This window comes from Siniperca chuatsi, linkage group LG15 (genome assembly GCF_020085105.1).
Source record: "Siniperca chuatsi isolate FFG_IHB_CAS linkage group LG15, ASM2008510v1, whole genome shotgun sequence".
Taxonomy (NCBI): domain Eukaryota; kingdom Metazoa; phylum Chordata; class Actinopteri; order Centrarchiformes; family Sinipercidae; genus Siniperca; species Siniperca chuatsi.
The window spans coordinates 18,408,081-18,426,039 of NC_058056.1; the positions used below are offsets into that span (position 1 = coordinate 18,408,081).

General features: G+C 41.1%; 1 protein-coding gene across 2 annotated transcripts in view; it reads left to right on the top strand.

Annotated features, from left to right (window-relative positions):
* Positions 1-17,959, top strand: part of dph6 (diphthamine biosynthesis 6) — a 56,611-nt gene that overhangs the window by 21,404 nt on the left and 17,248 nt on the right. For both annotated transcript variants that reach the window (XM_044167204.1, XM_044167205.1), the window contains 7 exons: positions 2,251-2,312; positions 2,873-2,967; positions 3,123-3,216; positions 5,087-5,237; positions 5,728-5,853; positions 7,493-7,622; positions 7,793-7,967. In XM_044167204.1, coding sequence (XP_044023139.1) covers positions 2,251-2,312; positions 2,873-2,967; positions 3,123-3,216; positions 5,087-5,237; positions 5,728-5,853; positions 7,493-7,622; positions 7,793-7,967 — 833 coding nt within the window. The remainder of the gene's footprint in view (positions 1-2,250; positions 2,313-2,872; positions 2,968-3,122; positions 3,217-5,086; positions 5,238-5,727; positions 5,854-7,492; positions 7,623-7,792; positions 7,968-17,959) is intronic.

A 17,959-nucleotide genomic window follows, 5' to 3' on the forward strand; every position in this document is an offset into this window, starting at 1 on the left:
TCTTCTAATGTTCTGCATAAAGTTTTAAACATCAGTTTTTACAGTTTTTTTCATTTCTCAATATAAAAACTAACTTTAATGTCTAAATGGCTCTAGGTTTCCTTTTCTTCGCTAATTTCAACCCACTAAATGTCAACAAGGTTTTTAAAAAATGATCTGCCTCATTACTGGACTCCCTGGTTTTAAAGTTCACTGAATTTAATTGGAGTTTATAGGATAATATGAGGTAAAAAGCCCTTTTACAGGAGAGCCATTCCTCTCAGTCTCTCTTAGGGAAGCTCCTCTCTCTCCAAAGTATGGTCTTGCTGTCTCTGGTGTCAAACTAATGGCAGCTTCTAGTGGGCATATTTGGGTTTAATGTGGCATAATGAGGTTAGGTAATTGGGTTTAGGTCAAGTTGTAAAACAGGTTCAGAGGAGACAGAGATGTGAAGATCATGTAAATGAGTGTTAGATCAATGTTAGATCGCTGAAGGCTCACACCGGTGGCTACTCAAAGACTTCTCAAAGCATGTATTGTACAAATGCAAGCTCATTCTACCTAGCCTCATTTCCAAATGGTTTCAGTAACCTTAAGTCCGTCAGGAACATCAATTAAGAAAACACTCATACAAGTGCTAAGTGGTCTTGGGAGAAATGCCTTCACGTTAATGCCATCTTTCTATCATTTTATCACTTACTCCTGTCTTTCTAGATTTCCATCGTCCTCTTCCCTTGTAAATATCAAATCATGTATCATATATTATTTAAGAGCAAGAAAGTTAATGAACATATTAAAAAACGTGGCATCCCCTCAGCAATTTGGAGCCAATTATTAAAATTTGTTAAAAGGCATGACTAATTAAAGAGGATATTTAAATGGGATTGAATTTTAATGCTTTTTTTCTCCCTCCTTATTACCTTTGTGGCAGGGTTAAGATGAGAGGATGTTGAGATTAGATATTCTCACACTAATTAAGACCACAGATCCCCTGGGAAGAGAATAAGGGCTTGCTCATTCTCTCCCTCCACACTCTCTCCAAACCCCCCCCCGCTGTGGCCCCTCCTTCTCTCCCCCGTAGTGCTGGACCACCGGGGCCTGGAGGAGAGACACAGCTGGGATTAAGATGAACCCGGGATGGGATGCGACGTCCTTCCTTCACGTCTCCTCTCCCTTTCCTCTTGTCTCCCATCCATTGCTCCCCATGGGGCCCACGGATGACACATTAACCTTTGAGGTTGTCAGGCCATGAGAGAGGAGAGATTCTCACATTACGATTAACTTTGTTCCTTTAATTAAACACATGAACGTGCCGATGAACAGGACCACGTGATGTCTCGAAATAGAGGAGCTATATTGGATTTTCAGAGAAATTATTAAGGACAATTCAGCATTTTAATTTTTTTGCGATGGCATTACTGTCACAATTGCACATCACTCCGTATAGGTCATCAGTAACTTGTTAATGATTATGTCAATCAATTAATAGGTATCCACAGAAAAAAGAATGGAAAATGTTTGAGAATAAGGCAAGCCATCGCCAGTGACCATTAAGATGTATTTGTTTGTATTTTGTTTATTCCTGCTAATATGTACATAATCCCTCAATAATCAAAGTGTTAATCTTTGGGTGACGCTATGGTCTTATTAAAAGGGCAGGAGGTTATGACAAAGGGCTGTTTTTCTTTTTTTCTAGAAGTCTACTTGGTTGGTTATAGTTTTACTTTGGTTTTTTTGTCTGGGGAGTGATGGTGCAGTGAGTTTGTATTTTAGGAGTGTGGCACCACTGGGTATTCATACAAAGCTTTCCTCCAACCTTATTTCCCCTCCTTCTTTTCTCTCCCATGCCTGTGAGTCACTTCCATGCACCATTTCAGGGGAAGGGGAGGGAAAAGGCAAATAAACAAGATCTCTTTCCAGAGTTTATATTCTCAAAGGGAACTAGATGAGGGGGTGGCGGGCAAGGGGGCGTGGGGGGTCTGTGGCCAGCAATTGAAAACTGTTGCCCTTACCCGGAGAGATCTGTGTACACTACTTGCAAAGTCAAACAAATAGATCCAGGGTGCAGGTTTACGTGTGTGTTTGTGCGACTGCCCGTAAACCTCCCAGCTTGTCATCTTTAATTACTGTTCTCTGTTACTGATCAGACCTCTCTCTCTCTTTCCATACATGTGTCTGTGTGAAATGGTATTTGTGTGTGTATTTCTGTCTTTGTGTATCGCTGTGTGTATGTTCTTATGTCCCTGTGTGCATTTCCCACGTGGGTGCCAGGCCTGGATCCAGAGAAGCACTTAGGAAAACCTCTGGCTGACATGGAGCCCTATCTGAAACAGGTCACAGACTGGTAGATACTCTGCCACCTTGTTTACACTCTTGAATGCAGTATTTCCATGTATTTCTACATGCATCATTTGCTGACAAGTCAGGTTACCTCATGTTCATGTTCAAGGTCTTAAAACATTTTGAAGTGCTGAATCTAAAGTCAAAGCTTAATACTATAGAGATAAATATACATTATTCTTTCACTTTAATGTTTAGTTTTAGAATGATTGTATTCTCAGTGCTTTGCTTATTGTGCTTTACTGTGAGAAAACAACCCAGTCACACAAATCATATTCTTGCACAATTGCTGGTTCTTATCACAATGTTAAAATTGTTTTGTTTTTTTTTTTTTTTTTTTTATAATTGGTGTCAAAAATAATACATGTCTAAATTGAACATGGAGACACTAATGTAAGACATGTATTATTTCTAATTACTTGTGATGTGTTTCTAGACTGTAAATTGAAAATGTAGGTGAAATTATGGAAAGTGAGTGGTAAGTAACAGTACAAAGTGTGTTCAAATAAAATACAGAAGTATTTTAATAAGGTGTTTTGTTTTCCCTGATTAGCTCTCCCAGAAGTATGGAGTTCATATATGTGGAGAAGGAGGTGAATATGAAACCTTCACCCTTGATTGCCCCCTCTTCCAAAGGAAGATAGTTATGTGAGTAAAGCAATATAAACTTACAAGAATTTGTCTGTAACAGAACTCAGTTACAATTTTTTTCAGCATGTGGCTGCTGTAAGTTTGGAATATGATGATTTTTTTTTCACTACTGTATATGATAAGTTTTTTCGCGTGTGTGTGTGTGTGCGCAGTGATGCAGCGGAGACAGTGATCCACTCAGCAGATGCCTTTGCTCCAGTTGGCTACTTGCGCTTCACCGAGATGCACACAGAGAGCAAAGACGCTGTGAGTCAAACTTCTTAAGGAATCTATGAGTGTAACTTGTTTTACAAATAAGACCAATTCTGTTCAATGCTGAATCACTGATTTTACAACAGAAGTTTGAGTCACTTCAGGGTTGATTACTTTAAAACAACAATGAGGGCAAAACAAATACAGGAACAAAACCTCTTGGTGTCTGATAACTTTGTCGAGCAGAAAAGAAACACAGCACTGTAGGGCAGGGTTCAGATCAAACCTCCAGAGGGCCTCTCTCTCTCTCGCACACTCTTGCTCTCGGTCTCTCCCTTCATCCCTCGCTCTCTCTCCTCTAGCCCCACATGGCCTACTTTGACGTCTGCAATATTCACTGCAGCCTGAAACTAGGCCCAGCTTAATAAACATGTCTGCTCACATTAAGGCGCTTTGCATTCAGGTAGCTGGCTAAGCGGACACAGACGGGGGTTGCGCTGAGGCAGGAGGAATTAGCTTTTGGTATATTAGAAGGTGCTGATTGGGGCTTCACAGACAAGAGGGGCGACACTTCGAAACATTTTACTTTCCCTGCAAGAACAGACAACTTTATGATGCTTAAATTATTGTCAGACATTCTGTGATAGAGACATTGACCTCATTTATATGTACTTTTAATTACTCTGGTTCAAATTGTCTGATTTAATAAGACACCTACTAGCTGATGAGTGTTCCTGGCGACAGGAGGTGCTGCTTGTATGCCCTTATATTTGTTGCAGCGAGTTAAGACTGTAACGGTTACACCGAGGGATGCTACATGTCTCTAGGGTAAAGCGTGTGATTTGCACGTGTGTTTCTTTGCACATCACACAATAATGTGTACATTTGATTTTGCATTTGTTTGTAGTGAGTGTGTGTTCGTGTTTGTAGCCTTGTGTGTGTGTGTATATCTGCATGTTGGGTGGGGGCTGGGACTGTTATGGACAGAAAACATACCCCCATCCCACAACCTCTGTGACCCTGCAGCCTCACTCCCTACAGCTATATATTTTTTCACTCCCCCCACCGCCACTCCCACCCCCATCACACAAACACACTCCCACAGCCCCTGTAGCCCCCCCTAGGTTGCTGGGGGAAGAGCAGGGAGATCCAGGGCCTGCGAGGGGAGGAGAGGAGGGGTGCAACCAGGGGAGAACCTGCCCTGGTTCAGCCTTCTGAAGCTCTTCTCGTCAGGGTGACAGATCTGCGGTGACACCAGCACTAGAGGAAACTGCACCGGGCTCAGGGGGTGGGGATGGACCACCATCATTTGCCCTCCGTTAATGCTAGTCAAGCTATTTTTCATGCTGGCCAGGAGAGAGGGGCTGAAGTATAATTAATTTGATTATCATATGGCCTAATGCAGTTGACAGCAAATGAGGGGGGTGAATGAGTGTTCGGCAGGGTGAGGGGGGCGTTGAGGAAATATGAAATATGTATTTAAATGTGTGACGCCCCAGCAGGATTTGGCAGGTAATATGTATGCCTTAGAGAATGGTAATGATTTGTTATTTACATAAGTAGCAGAGTGTAGAGGCAAAGTATAAGTAAACAGAAGAAAAAAACTGGTGAAACCCAAAACATGTCTCACCCATCCAGTCATGAGTTTTGACTGACAGCTAGCATGATTGAATCTACAGTATCAGAAAACACCGCTCCCTATTCGCCTGAACCACGAATATGTTAGCATGTTGTTTCATATTCATTCACCTTGAAGTTATGTGTGTCTGGGCCCTTGTCATGAAAGACTGACACACACAGCCTGCTTGGTGGGGTATTTGAAAAGACTGGCTAATTATACAGCATTTTGTCTGTCTTTGCAAAAGACTCAGCACTCTTTGGTGGGCGTTTGGCCTGATGTATTCCCTGTGGTGCTTTATTGCAGGATGTGGTGGCGAGAGCTTTGCCCCATGGTAGTTGTCCTTGCCAGAGCGCCATTGACAAGATGACTGAGGAGGTGGAATATGCTGATCAAGCTGAAGACAACCAGCAAGAATTTACATCAAACTGTGACCTTAGTTGTCAGTGGGGCCACGGTGAGATTCATTTATGGTGAAACATGCACGTGCTGACATGCATGCTTGAATGTGTATTTATGTGTGTGTGTGTGTGTGTGTGTGTGTGTGTGTGTGTGTGTGTCTGTTTGTGTGTCAGATGATATCTGTGTGTTGTGTGTGCTCCCTGAATCTGTGTCACACGGCCAGCATCATGATGCTAGTATTTTTGAGTGATTGTTTGACAAGAGCTGTCATTTCTGCAGTGCATTTGTGACAGTCTCTGAATTCATTTCTCCTTTGACATAAACCACCTATGCATGAATTACCTCTCATACAGCATATGCCCTGCTTATAAATGAAGAAACAGAGAAATTACATACTTATTTTGTATGTTATAAAAGTCTTGATCAAGCATTATAAGCATTGGACCAATTGTTTGTGGTGCTGACTGCACAAAGTACTTATGGAAATCCAAACCTGCTAACCCTCTTGCTCTTCATGTTGTCATTCATTGTATCTCTTCCTGCAGATCTCCCTCCATCCTGCTCACCACGAAGCTCCAGAGGCTATCAGTGGATCTGTGGCATCAACGGCCTTCAGAGCCAAGAACCTGGGATCCAGGGCCAGACATGGGCAGCTTTCACAAAGCTGCAAAGTAAGGGAAAGTGTGAGGGAGAGAAAGTATTGATAGAGAGCGAACACTTTTGAAGAACATGTAGTGTGCCAGAGCTGTGGACATGCTTTAAATATCTCTACGCTCAGGGAAAACACTAGAGTCTACAAGAAAATAATTTTATGCCTCTCTGAAATCGCCAAAGCAAAAGGCGCACAGAACGACACTCACAAGTAAACTAACCTTTTAATAAGTCATGTTGTCTTCGATCAAATAAAAATTACATCTTTGATGTGATCAAGGGGAGATGATACAGAATTCCTTTGTCCAGGGGTGATTTCAGCAGCTCAGTAAAACAGATTCTGCAGGGCTTACTATACTACACTCCCTACTTTAGCCCCAAAAATTCAATAGAGTGAAACATATGTGGAAAACTTCTTTGTCCCTTGGGTGTCTTTCTTTCTCCTTGCTGTGTTAGCTAAAGACACACGAGGAGGTGTGGCAGAGCTTGAGAAGTTGTTCCTTATTCAAAATGGCTTGTCAACCCAGTAGGCGAAACCCCTGTGTGTCTGTGTGTCAGAGACTCGGTCCGTCACAAGAATGGGATAGCGAGTTGCCACCAAACAAGGACAAGCACTTCAAATTAACCCAAACCAAGCTTTTTCAAACACATACACACACAGTGCAGCTGGGTGGGTTAGCTTTTTTGCCCTGCAGAAGTTTAAAAGTACACGCTTTTACAGTGTATCTTAGTCTTTTTTTTCTCTTACTCTTTTTTGATGGAGAAAGAGGAGCGAAAGATGAAAAGCATATTTAATGTTTATCGTGGTGCTCGGCTGAACAGCCTTCACAGTGCAGAGACAATATTAAACAAGTTAATATTTAATGAACAACCTCTTTGTATGAGGGCGAAGTAGTCTGAGATGCTAGTGTTGGCAAAGGAAAAACAAACTTGAAGTTCTTTCAAATGATTGTTGGGAGAAAGGCTTTGCTTTGAGCCCTTGTGCCTGCGTTTGCATCCAAAGCTTATGGTGTGCACACATACTATGTTAGACTGCACTTTATGGAAGGGGACAAACAACCATTACCACACTTTAATGCAATTTCAATAGATTTCAGTGTCAGAAAAAAACTTCAAAACTATCCACCTCTTAAGCACAATGGTGATAGCGTTCAAATCACTGTTTGAACAGACTGATTATATGATAGGTATAGCACAACTGTAAGCCTGATACTTTGACACAAGCAAATGCCTGTACACTGACTTAGACGTCATGAGTATTTGTTCACTGGCAACCTTGCCTCTTGCGGTGGTAGTAGATACAACTCGTAATTTCCTCAAAACAAGATGTTAAAAAATTTACTAGAACAAGTTTATAGAGGTAAACCAAAAACATGAGTCTCAAGAAACCAATTGCATAAAATTGGTGACCAGTTACAAACCAGGATGTGCTGGGGCCAAATGCAGCACTTCTTTCTGGTCTTAAGCCTACCATTTTGCCTGTGTAAACACTGCAAACTGCTTCTCTTCCAGTTTTGTTATATGTGGTGCACAACAACATTTACCAAATATGCATAAGTTAGATTAGCCAAGATGGAGAAAGGTCATGGTAGGTTAGGTTATGTTACTATAATTTGTGATAAACAGTGATTTACATTAAATTATGTTGCCTCTGTCCAGGTGAGTTGGACACCAGAGGCTGGAAGATGAAGGACATAATCCTGGTTCACCTGTATGTGAGCTGCATGGAAGACTTTGTTCCACTCAACACAGTCTATAAGAAACACTTTGGCAAAAACCCTCCAGCCAGGTAAAGGTGCAAACACACATACAAACCTTTCCCGCTGTTTTTCTTCTCTCTCAGGGAACACCTTTACATTGTTCAAACTCTAAAGCCTTTGCTTCTCTGCAACAGTTTTATTCTAAATTGGAGTTATTACCGTAGCATTATTTCCAATGTTTCCCTTCTTTTCCTTGTAGGGTGTGTGTCCAGGCGCCTCTACCTGCCGGTCAGTGGCTACAGTTGGACTGCCTGCTCCATGACTGGACTGAGCCCTTTGAAGAAGGCTGCTTCCACCAGAGGGAAGCCCTGCATGTCCAGAGCCTGTCCCACTGGGCCCCAGCCAACATCGGGCCCTACAGCCAGGCCCTCAGGGTAAGGCTTCAAGGTCCACAACAGGGAGAAGGTGGTGTTGCTGGTGGTGGGTAAAGGTGTTAACTGTTTAAATTTGGCGGTGGCCACAAAGGTAAATATATTGTTAATAGACTAATCAATTATTAAGCTAATCATGTCAGCATTATTGTCTTGTCAAAGGATACACTTTTCAGGCCACCCTGTTTTTCATCTATTTATTTATCATTTTCTATTAATCTTTTTCTGTTCATTTAACCCCTGTTCTTCACATAACTTGTTTGGCTATTGCTTGCAAATGAAACATCTCCCACTGAATCCCTTGATCCTTGTCTGAGGGGCTTAGCTAAAAACAGGGAACATTCTTTTCTTTTGTGTCATTGTTAGCAAAGCAATTCAAAGTATCACTTTAGGAAGGTAGGTAATGGATTAATGGAGGAATGCCAAGGATTAATTTGATGAATGATGAATCTTGCTGGTGATTCTTACAATGCTTTGTTATGCTTGACTCTTACAAAGCAATTGAAGTGTTTCAGATTAAGTGCAGTAATTTGAGTGTGTCTCTGTTTGTGTATAGATGCATGCATGCAGATGCATGTGATTGTTGCTTTGTGTGATAGTTTGTTCTCATTACTACTTTTATGTATACATGTACATATGTATCCCTGTTATAGTGGGCAGTGTGTATCCATTTTTGCACTTGTTTGTAAAGCTACGAATTGAACTTCTTTCATATTGTTTCAAACCCAGAAAGAATGTCGAATTCAAAGGCAGAGCAGAGGAAGTGTGGGCCGTGGTTGCACGGTTGGCTTGGTGTTTTGTTTACCCAGTGTGTATTATATGGGATTACACTTGTCAAGGTACTGTCAACAAGGATAGTGTCCATCTCCTCCACACTGTCCTTGATCCTGCAGCCAAATCCGTCTATGAGTGAGAACATGTGTGGATTAGCTATTCATTTAGAGCCTGACGGCATATCTCACCAGTGTGTCACTGAGGCTCAGATGATCTTGTGCCGTTTGGATTCCTGAGATGTAACCTACAGAGTCAGATTTGCTTTTAACATGCCAGCAGTGTTTGATTTCCTCAATGGAGTCTCATTGAGACATGAAATTGAGGTCAGCTATGGGCATGTGCTATTGCCTCTGGAAAACAGTCTAATCTCTCATTCCTCTAATGATCATTCATATCCAAAGCAATTTGAGAAAACAATGAGAGGAGTTTGCTTGCTCAGAACTGTGCACAGCACTTCATGCGACCCCTGTGTCGTCTCTCTGTGTCTGCTCCTCCTCCACGCTACAATGACTTAATTTGATCAAAAATGTATTAACAACTCTTCAGTACAGCTAAAGATTTTTACATATTGATACAATTACCCCCTTGCTGTGAGCAAGCATGCAGTGCCACCCCTCCTCTCACCAGTACCACGTTGACTCCATCTTAATGACAATTTTCCTTGGTGACTGTTGCCGTGTGACACCATGGCGACAGGGCTCTGGCAACAACAGAGACAGAAGAGCTGCTGTCTGAGACCAAATAACCTGGAGCCCTCCACATTCACTGTATGTGGGAAAGAATTAGTAATTAAAAGAAGGATCCAGCTATACAAGGGATACAAGGGGATTGTGAAGAGGGGGTTTGAATTTAAAATGATTAAAGGATGAATTTGTGATCTTAATTATGTCCAGAGAATGTAATCAATTTTGTGGAGTATAGGTGTTGATGAATGATTCTGGTTTACTTTCTTGTTTGTTAATCTGACAAATCTTAGTAATATTCGATTGTGCTGTAGTCGAATGGGCTATAAACTGACCAATGTCCAGCTCTATTGAGACCAGTATATTCTTTTGACAAGTGGTGCAGTGGTTTGAGAGACAGCACATGGCTACTGACAGAACATGGACCTCTGGCCCTGCAGGATTACAGTCGGCCTCCACAGTGAAGGGTGGTACTGGTGGAGGTAGAGAGGAACGGCATTAAGGATTGGCATGTGATGGATGCTGAACCTTCAAAATCCATCCATCTATTCATCTGTCCGCCTGGCTTGTCATGTCTCTCAGCTTCAGCTCTCAGGAACGGCAAGCTGACTGAATGTCGACTTGGCCTGGCAAGCTGACAGATTCAGATCTGACTTGATTTAAAGAATTAGTTAACCTTTATGATGTCAAAGCTGGGGGCCTCTTGGTGTATTGTGTGTTAATGTATGATATGCCGGTAGTTTAGGTAAAAGCCGCAAGCTATAAAGACAAAAACAGTGATTTAATTAATGCTTTGTTTTTTACATTGTTTCATATTGTTCCATACCTGATTGACATGTGTTTAGAGGTTGCATTCACCATAATATGTATTACTTGCAGTATAATATATCATCTGTGAGTGCGGTAGTATCAGAGTTCTTGCCACTAATTGTTTTGTTTTGCTTTTTTTTTTTAATCAGAGATCTAATGCAAATTTCGCTGGGATTTGTTTTAGACATAATTTGCATAATCTAATTAAGATATAAGAGATTTCACTCTTTTATTACATCAATCAATTCATTAAAAACAAAAGAGGCTCTCAGACATCCAGTTTCTGTTGCAAAATATCAAAACAAATTCTCTCATTACAACAAAAGCCAAGTAATTGCATGCTTTTAAAAGAAATGAAAGTTATTACTGCATTTTCTGCCCGTTGTTTCTTAGAAGGAGCTTTTAAACAATTCTATTGCATTAACATAATAGCAGGAAAAAAGAGCATGGGCCCGTTTCTTTAGCCAGCAATGTTCCACATTTTTACACAGAAATCCATTTGTACTAATAATAGACAATTACGCTTCTGAGCTGCCAGATGGAAAAAATTGACCTATCATTTACTAAAGTCAGAGTTAACAACAGGAGTCCCAAACTGCAGGATTTTTTCCACATCTATTTAGATTAATGCTGCCTGTTCCATCACATTCCCTTTGGAGCCGTATTTACAGAGGCAAACACAATAGCCAAACCAGGTCTGAATAGAAAGACTATCAGTTGAATGGTTGTTAAACATCTCCTCTTTCCTGTTAAGGTAAGTGGCTCACCCCTGGGATATTTGCTGGGAAATTATACTCACTGATCAGATTGTGCGGGGTGTGTTTTGGGAGCTGACTGAACTAGCCTCAGGTTGCTGGTGAACACTAACCCCTTGCCTCATTCCCCTAATTGTGAGTGACAGTCAATATTGTGGAAGACCAGCTTGCACAAGCCCGCGATAGGATTTGCATTGGATTTTGAAAATTGTCAAAGTGGACTGTAAGGCATCAGGAGGGAAGTGGATCTGACGTTGCCAATTAGCGTCAAAGGGAGGAGTGTGTTGTGGCGGGTGGTAGAATTTGAATAATCTTCTTACAGGAGTCTTAATGTCTAAAAACAACGAGCTGAACTTTGTCTGACCCTCTTGATGAAAAGTTCAGAGGTCAGGCTGAGTCATAGTGAGGTTGGGCCACCCATGTAGGGCCAGAAAGAAGCTGCAAGAATAACTGAAAGAGGAACACAGGTAGAAGTTTCCTCTGCTTGTTGGAAGCCTCATTTTGATTTTGTATATTTCAGCCAAAGTAGTATATAGAGTATATTATCATAGATTACTTTAAGGACGTTTTAAGATAACTGACAGTAGAGAGTGAAAGATAACATGAGATGAGAGAGATGGGAATGAAATATGATAAAGATCCCCAAACTAAGTTAACACTGACTTTGTGGTTACATGGTATACATTTGTGACTGCTGGTTTACGAGAGCACCCCACTAAATATTCATGTTTTAATCATTCTATCATCTGTGTTTTAAAAGAAATGTCACAGCATTTTCCATTAGAAGTGTAGTAGGAGAACAAATAGTATATGATGAGTTTGTGAAGATAGCAGCCCCGCTATCAAAGGGTTGACAACTAAATATGAGCTAGTGCGGTGAGTGAGAAAGCAAAAATTTTAGTGATGAATAGCAGAAATTAAGCTAAGGGCTTTAGTTTTATGGGTTGTTGTTCTCACCCAGAATGTTTCACTACTGTAAAAGAGCCAACATGCACAATTCAGCAGCCCCCCCAACTTCTTCAGCCTACATCTAGAGACTATATCCACCTCAATTACCACAGAAGAGTAATTAGCCAAAAAACAGTGTGTGTGTGTGCATCTGCGTTCGGGGAGGTATTCATGCAACACGAACAGATTAATTAGGACATTTAACTTCATTTCTAATATAACAAAATTAATCCCATAAAATATGAGGGATCTCGGAGGAGGTGCCTGTCAGCATCTGACGCCTCTCCCCTGTTTGCCATAATCTATTAAAACCTTGCTTTTATCTCACCTCTCTCCTGTCATACTTTATGGATTTTTTCATAAACACAGCCCATACTTCATAAATGTCTCAATTTTCTAGTCTATTAACATTACTTCAAAAGCGCTTGATAAAAGAGGAGGGCATGCGTGAAATAATGCACCAATAATACGAAGCGCTGGAGGCTAGAACAGTAGGGGCGGCTCTCTAGCGTGCACACTCAGACAATGCAAGGGATGTTATCAACTTTAATAAAAGAACAAATGATCACTTTCAACCAAGGAGGAGGGGAGATGAGGCAGGGAGGAAGGGGTGGGGCCAGGAGGGGAACAGTTGTCGAGCAATTGAGACCATGAAAAATTAGGTCTTGAAGGCTCAGCGATTTGAGCAGTTGTGAGACTGAAGGCTCCTATGTCTCGGTGTTCTTCAGTACGTGTAGTTACTTGCTCCTAGTTGCAGTGGAGGATGTTAACACAGATTCGTTTTTTCTTTTCATTTCACTGAAGGCACAAGTAGAATAGGCTGGCTGTTTCCTTGCCTGAATGCCTGAATTGTGTGCAGTGAGTTAAACCTTTTTGTCTGGAGAGAGTCAGTAAGGTTTTGACTGACAGTTGGGCTTCACCTCTCAGCATTTCCCCAGCGAGCATCGATTCACTTCCTGTCTCTGTACATCACCTGAGTCTGTAGGCTTCACTCATCCTACCCAAACACTGAGGTCAACTGTCTTCACTTGAACTGGACACACACGAAACACACTGATCAAACCCAGTAAGACCTTACTGCAATGGCATGTCGGCTGTATGCCCTGAGGCAAGGCCTTACAAAGACACACACATACACCTGTGTGCTCTTTGTGTAAGGCCCTGGCTGTATGACGAGGTAAACTGGTTTGGTCATTAAAATGAGTCACAGGTGAATCACTGTAACACACTCATGACTGACAGGACAGGTATACAGCATTCAAGCCGCATTCAGTGAAATGCAAATAGATAAAGACGTAAGCAATGACAAACAAAATGGGCAATTGAGCATAAACACATTATGTCAGACCATCAGTCTCTAAAGTATCTATTTGTTGACAAATGTTTGTTCATGTGGAGGTCTGTATACTCACAACATTTATTCATACTCTTCAACACTGTCTTGTATGCAAAAATGGGGACTTCCCCCTCCTCTAATACAGCTTCACATCCCAAGACGTATATATGTGTTGACACATGGTCATAAGTACAATGCTGGAGCTACTGGATGTAGAATGGGCACTTGTGCCTCTAAATGTGTACACATGTATGTGAGAGGTCAAATGAGAGTACCTTTTTAATCTGATGAGGGGGCAGTTTTATGGAAAGGGTTAGATGGCTGCAGAGGTAATTATGTTCCTCCCAGCACTCTCCCACGTGCCCCCTTTTTCTCCTGCTGTGACTGTGTAGAGGCTGACCTGCCAAGGCAGTGGTCATTTTCAGGAGTCAGTGCGTTCTTTGCTACATTATCCTGCGCTGCTGCTGTTACAGCACCACGTGGGAACAGGCTGGTATCAGCTTGTACCAGGCGAGGACAGGGGAAGGACTGGATCTGTCAAAGTGCATCGACTCTCGGGCGGCCACGTACACCAGTGCTGTGCCTCTGCCCCGGCCCCTGCCACACTCCCACTCATTAATGGGCCTGGCCCTGACAACTGATCCTAATTGCCTTTGAACAGCTCTTCATGTATTATTGGTGCCTGACTGCCTTGGTTCATGTCAACAAGCCATGGAACGCAGGGACAGGGTAGCCACAAACATCGTCCCTCTTCCTCTTTTACATAATAAATAATGTGGAGATACACATATACTAGATATGTATATAAATATATAAACATTGTGTGTACGTGTACACATAGGTGAACATGTACCACATAACCATCCTTAATCACCTGGGAAGACTCAAGAGACAGGTCTCTGGTGTCTCTAGTGAATGTTCAGCATCCTAATTGTACAGGAGTCTTTCACCTTTGCAGATTTGCAAATTACTAGCCTGCTTTGTTTATATTTTTGTGGCTACACTATATGGATAGAAAATACTATAACATTTAATGGAATGTAGATGAATGTAATCAGTTATGATGAATGAATATGATTTTATTTGATAAATGGTAGACTCTGCTTTGTAATTTGAGAGAACCACATGCTACATGAGTGTGTACGTGTGTGTGCTTGTTTGCTTCTCACTTTGTCACTGCTGATGAGCAGTGGAGGGGTGAATGGTTCAGAGACATCAAGAAGGCATCTGAAAAGCGTCATGTAAAGATCCCACCACTGCAGATATCTGCCAAGGCACTTGCGCTATTACAATTGCAATCACAAACACTCAGTCAAAACACATCATTATTTGTAGTCCCAAGTGTGAATTATTACCCCATATCCAACTATATTACTTCCCATTTTACCCTTCTATTTGAATACGGAAAAAGGAGGGGTGGGGTGGCTTGGCTTTTTATTTGTGGAATGAAATAACTGAATACCAAATGCATAGATAAAAAGCATAGCGGCGTGTCCTGTCCACTCCCATCACTGTCTGAAAGAGGAGAGACGTATGACCATCCCATTACTATGGTAACTAGCCACTATATTCAGAGCTGCCCGGGTGTGTTTCTTCCCACTGCAGTGACGAGAGGGCATAGCTGACAAGGCCTACACACACACACACACACACACACACACACACACACACACACACACACACATAGATAAGGAGGGTCTGGGAGATGCTCCCTGTGAAATATACACATGTGGCAAATACAGACAGAACAATAAAGGGGCCAGTTCCCATATATACATGTGGTGACATACATACAGTAATGGGGAACAGCGTTAGGGAGAAATGTAACCTCCTACCTTTTCAACATTTTAAACATTTTACTCATAGCCAAAATCTTTTATCCAAAACAATAGACACTAAAACATTTGAGGAATCTAGCAGTAAGAGAATTTAATTTAAAAAACTGCATTATGCTTTCATATTTTTGATGTATAGATATCAGCCAAACAGATTTGAATACAATTGTCTAGCATTTTATTAATAGAGTGTTTTGTTAGCACAGAATAAATGTAGAAACAAAGAGAAACCATGATTGATATATTACCAACAAACACAGGGTTTATAACTAATTGTCAACAACCCAGACTGAGTGGCTTTTATAGATGGCTTGTTACTGCAGCAGATTCACCTACTGACTGCTCTACAGCACTGTATCATAGTCTGTGTATTTTAGGAAACTGCTATCATAGATGCCTTCTATAATTATTATGCTCTCTTATGTTTCTGTAAGTTGCACATGCCTCTGGTTAGAAACAATTATTCCATCCACATTCAACAGTGTGCTAGCATTGCCATGTTGTCTTCATTTGTTAAGGGAATTTGTTTTGCAGTACTACAGATGACTCAGAAAAGAGTTAGCGTTTACATTCCATTTACTTTTGGCCACTCACTTCATCATAAATTTCACATGGAGCAACTCTTCTGAGTACTAACTTTTAACCTGGGTCATTCATTTTTCATATGCCATTGTCATCAAAGCACACTTTACTGAGGTAAAAACTGCTGCAGATGAATAATATACGGTCTCCAGTTTTTTTCTGCGGACAGATCAGCATGTTCACTTTTAATATATATTTATTATTGATAGTATGGATTTATTATGTAAGGGATGTCAGGCCCCGCAAATCTACATCTAGGTAATGTAATGAAGTTGAGATGCTCAGGGTAAGAGTTCATTCAATATAATATAGAGTACACAGAATTTTCCACATGTCCAAATTTATTGAGTTGAATTTGATGCTCTGACACAAATATTAACATTTGCTCTATTTTTCAGTAGGGATTCAGGACATTTTCAGCACATTGTATTTTATCAGTTTGCCATAGTGAGAATATTATTATCTCTGGTGCACATTTACAGTAAAATACCATTTTTGATCATTCCAAAGTAAGGATTTCTTAAATGGAAAATCTTGGATTTAGATTTTTATTTTATTTAGTTAATCTTTTTATAGACACCTTTCAGCTTCATTGGATTTTCAGTATTTGATGATAAAAATAAATATAGAAAAACACTTGTGTATATATTGCAATAAATTTTAGAATTTTTTCCCAAATTTTCCTTCTTTCACATTCCTGCATTGTACTGGTAGACTTTGTGGCTTATTTCTGCGAACATTTTGACTTTGTCAAGAAAGAAGAAAAAAAAAATAAATCCAAGAAGACTTCAATGCTGTCTAGCCAGCCTGTCCATGGATTGAGTGGACTTTGTATGAACAGCACTGTTGATACTCCAGCTACCTTTTTAATGCAGCCATACTGCCATCTGTTGAGATGAGAAGGGACTACATCTCTTTTTGCTCTCCTCTGCATTTTCTGCACCGATTGTTCACTCTGTCATTTTTTGTTTGTCTGTTATTCATCTTTTATTTGTGAATAGTGAACTACGTGTACATTACAAGCGACAGAGTAGCAACAGGGTAGGGAAGAGAGAGTTTGTGTGTGTGTTTAACTGGATGTTTTGGATGTGGATGCAAAGAACGTTTCTCTCTGGACCAGCAGCTTCATGTCACTGGGTCGCAGGCTGATTTGTTTTTGACATTCAGACTGTCTCAAGCTGAATAGACATTTCACACTGTAGTCCTATCCTTCATATCGCAGACAGACACACACTTGCACACAGACTACTGACAGTTACACTTTAATGGTTGTGCCATAGCACTTTGTGTTGACATAATTATTTTGTGCCCAGGTTAAGTTAGTGCTTCTATTACCAGCCAGACCAGAAGATGTAGCTTCAGAAAAAGGAAAAATATGAAAAGACAGAAGAGACGAGGTGGTCACAGCTGGGAAGGGAGAAAGAACAGGGGTTGAGGGTTGCAGTTTCAGCATCATTCAATCAGACAACATGCCCCTCAGCTGAAACAGCGAGACCCTCCCCGATTCTCTCGAATTAGGGAGATTAGCAGGAAAGCGCATAATGTAGGATGATGGAATTTGTCATAATTTGCATTGTCCTGGAAAGATTCGGTTTGATAGAGCGATGCATGGCGGGGCTTGTCATGTCCCACGGGCAGGTCATAGAGGAAGCTTGGCAGAAATGATTTTTGCGATATGTGCATCAGTCGTAAAAGCCTCACAACCAATTTGTCAAAAAATGTGAGGTCGGGACAGTTGAAGGCAGCAGGGCATTTTGCCTAACGCAATGAAAAACCATGCCCCTCCATCACTCTTCATCCACAGCCCGGCTCTGGTGTGGCACCGTACTCAACAGCAGCAGACAACTTTATTACATGAGCTTTGAATATTTTGTTGTCTTATGTCTTATTTCTTCATTTTAACATCATTATAGCAACAGTAAATTTACACAAAAAACACACCAAATTATATCAAAACTGATTTTATATTGTGGTAATATAAAATATAATTTTATAATGGTAGAAAGATTTATTTTGTTTTCATTTATTCATGCCTGTTGGCATTCAGATGTGTATCCCTGAGCATCCAGCAGTCAGGCTCCCTTGACCTTGGCTATAGTACTTAGCAGCAGCTCCTGACCACCATAAAGTTGAACAGAGCTGACATGACAGTGTTACTCTTCCACACTGTTCAGTGTCTATGGAGTGGGCATGTCGAGGGCAGACATCCAGGCACAACAGAAAAATACACATAAGCTTAGAGAAGGTGGGGGTTGGGGAAAGGCCAGTGTCC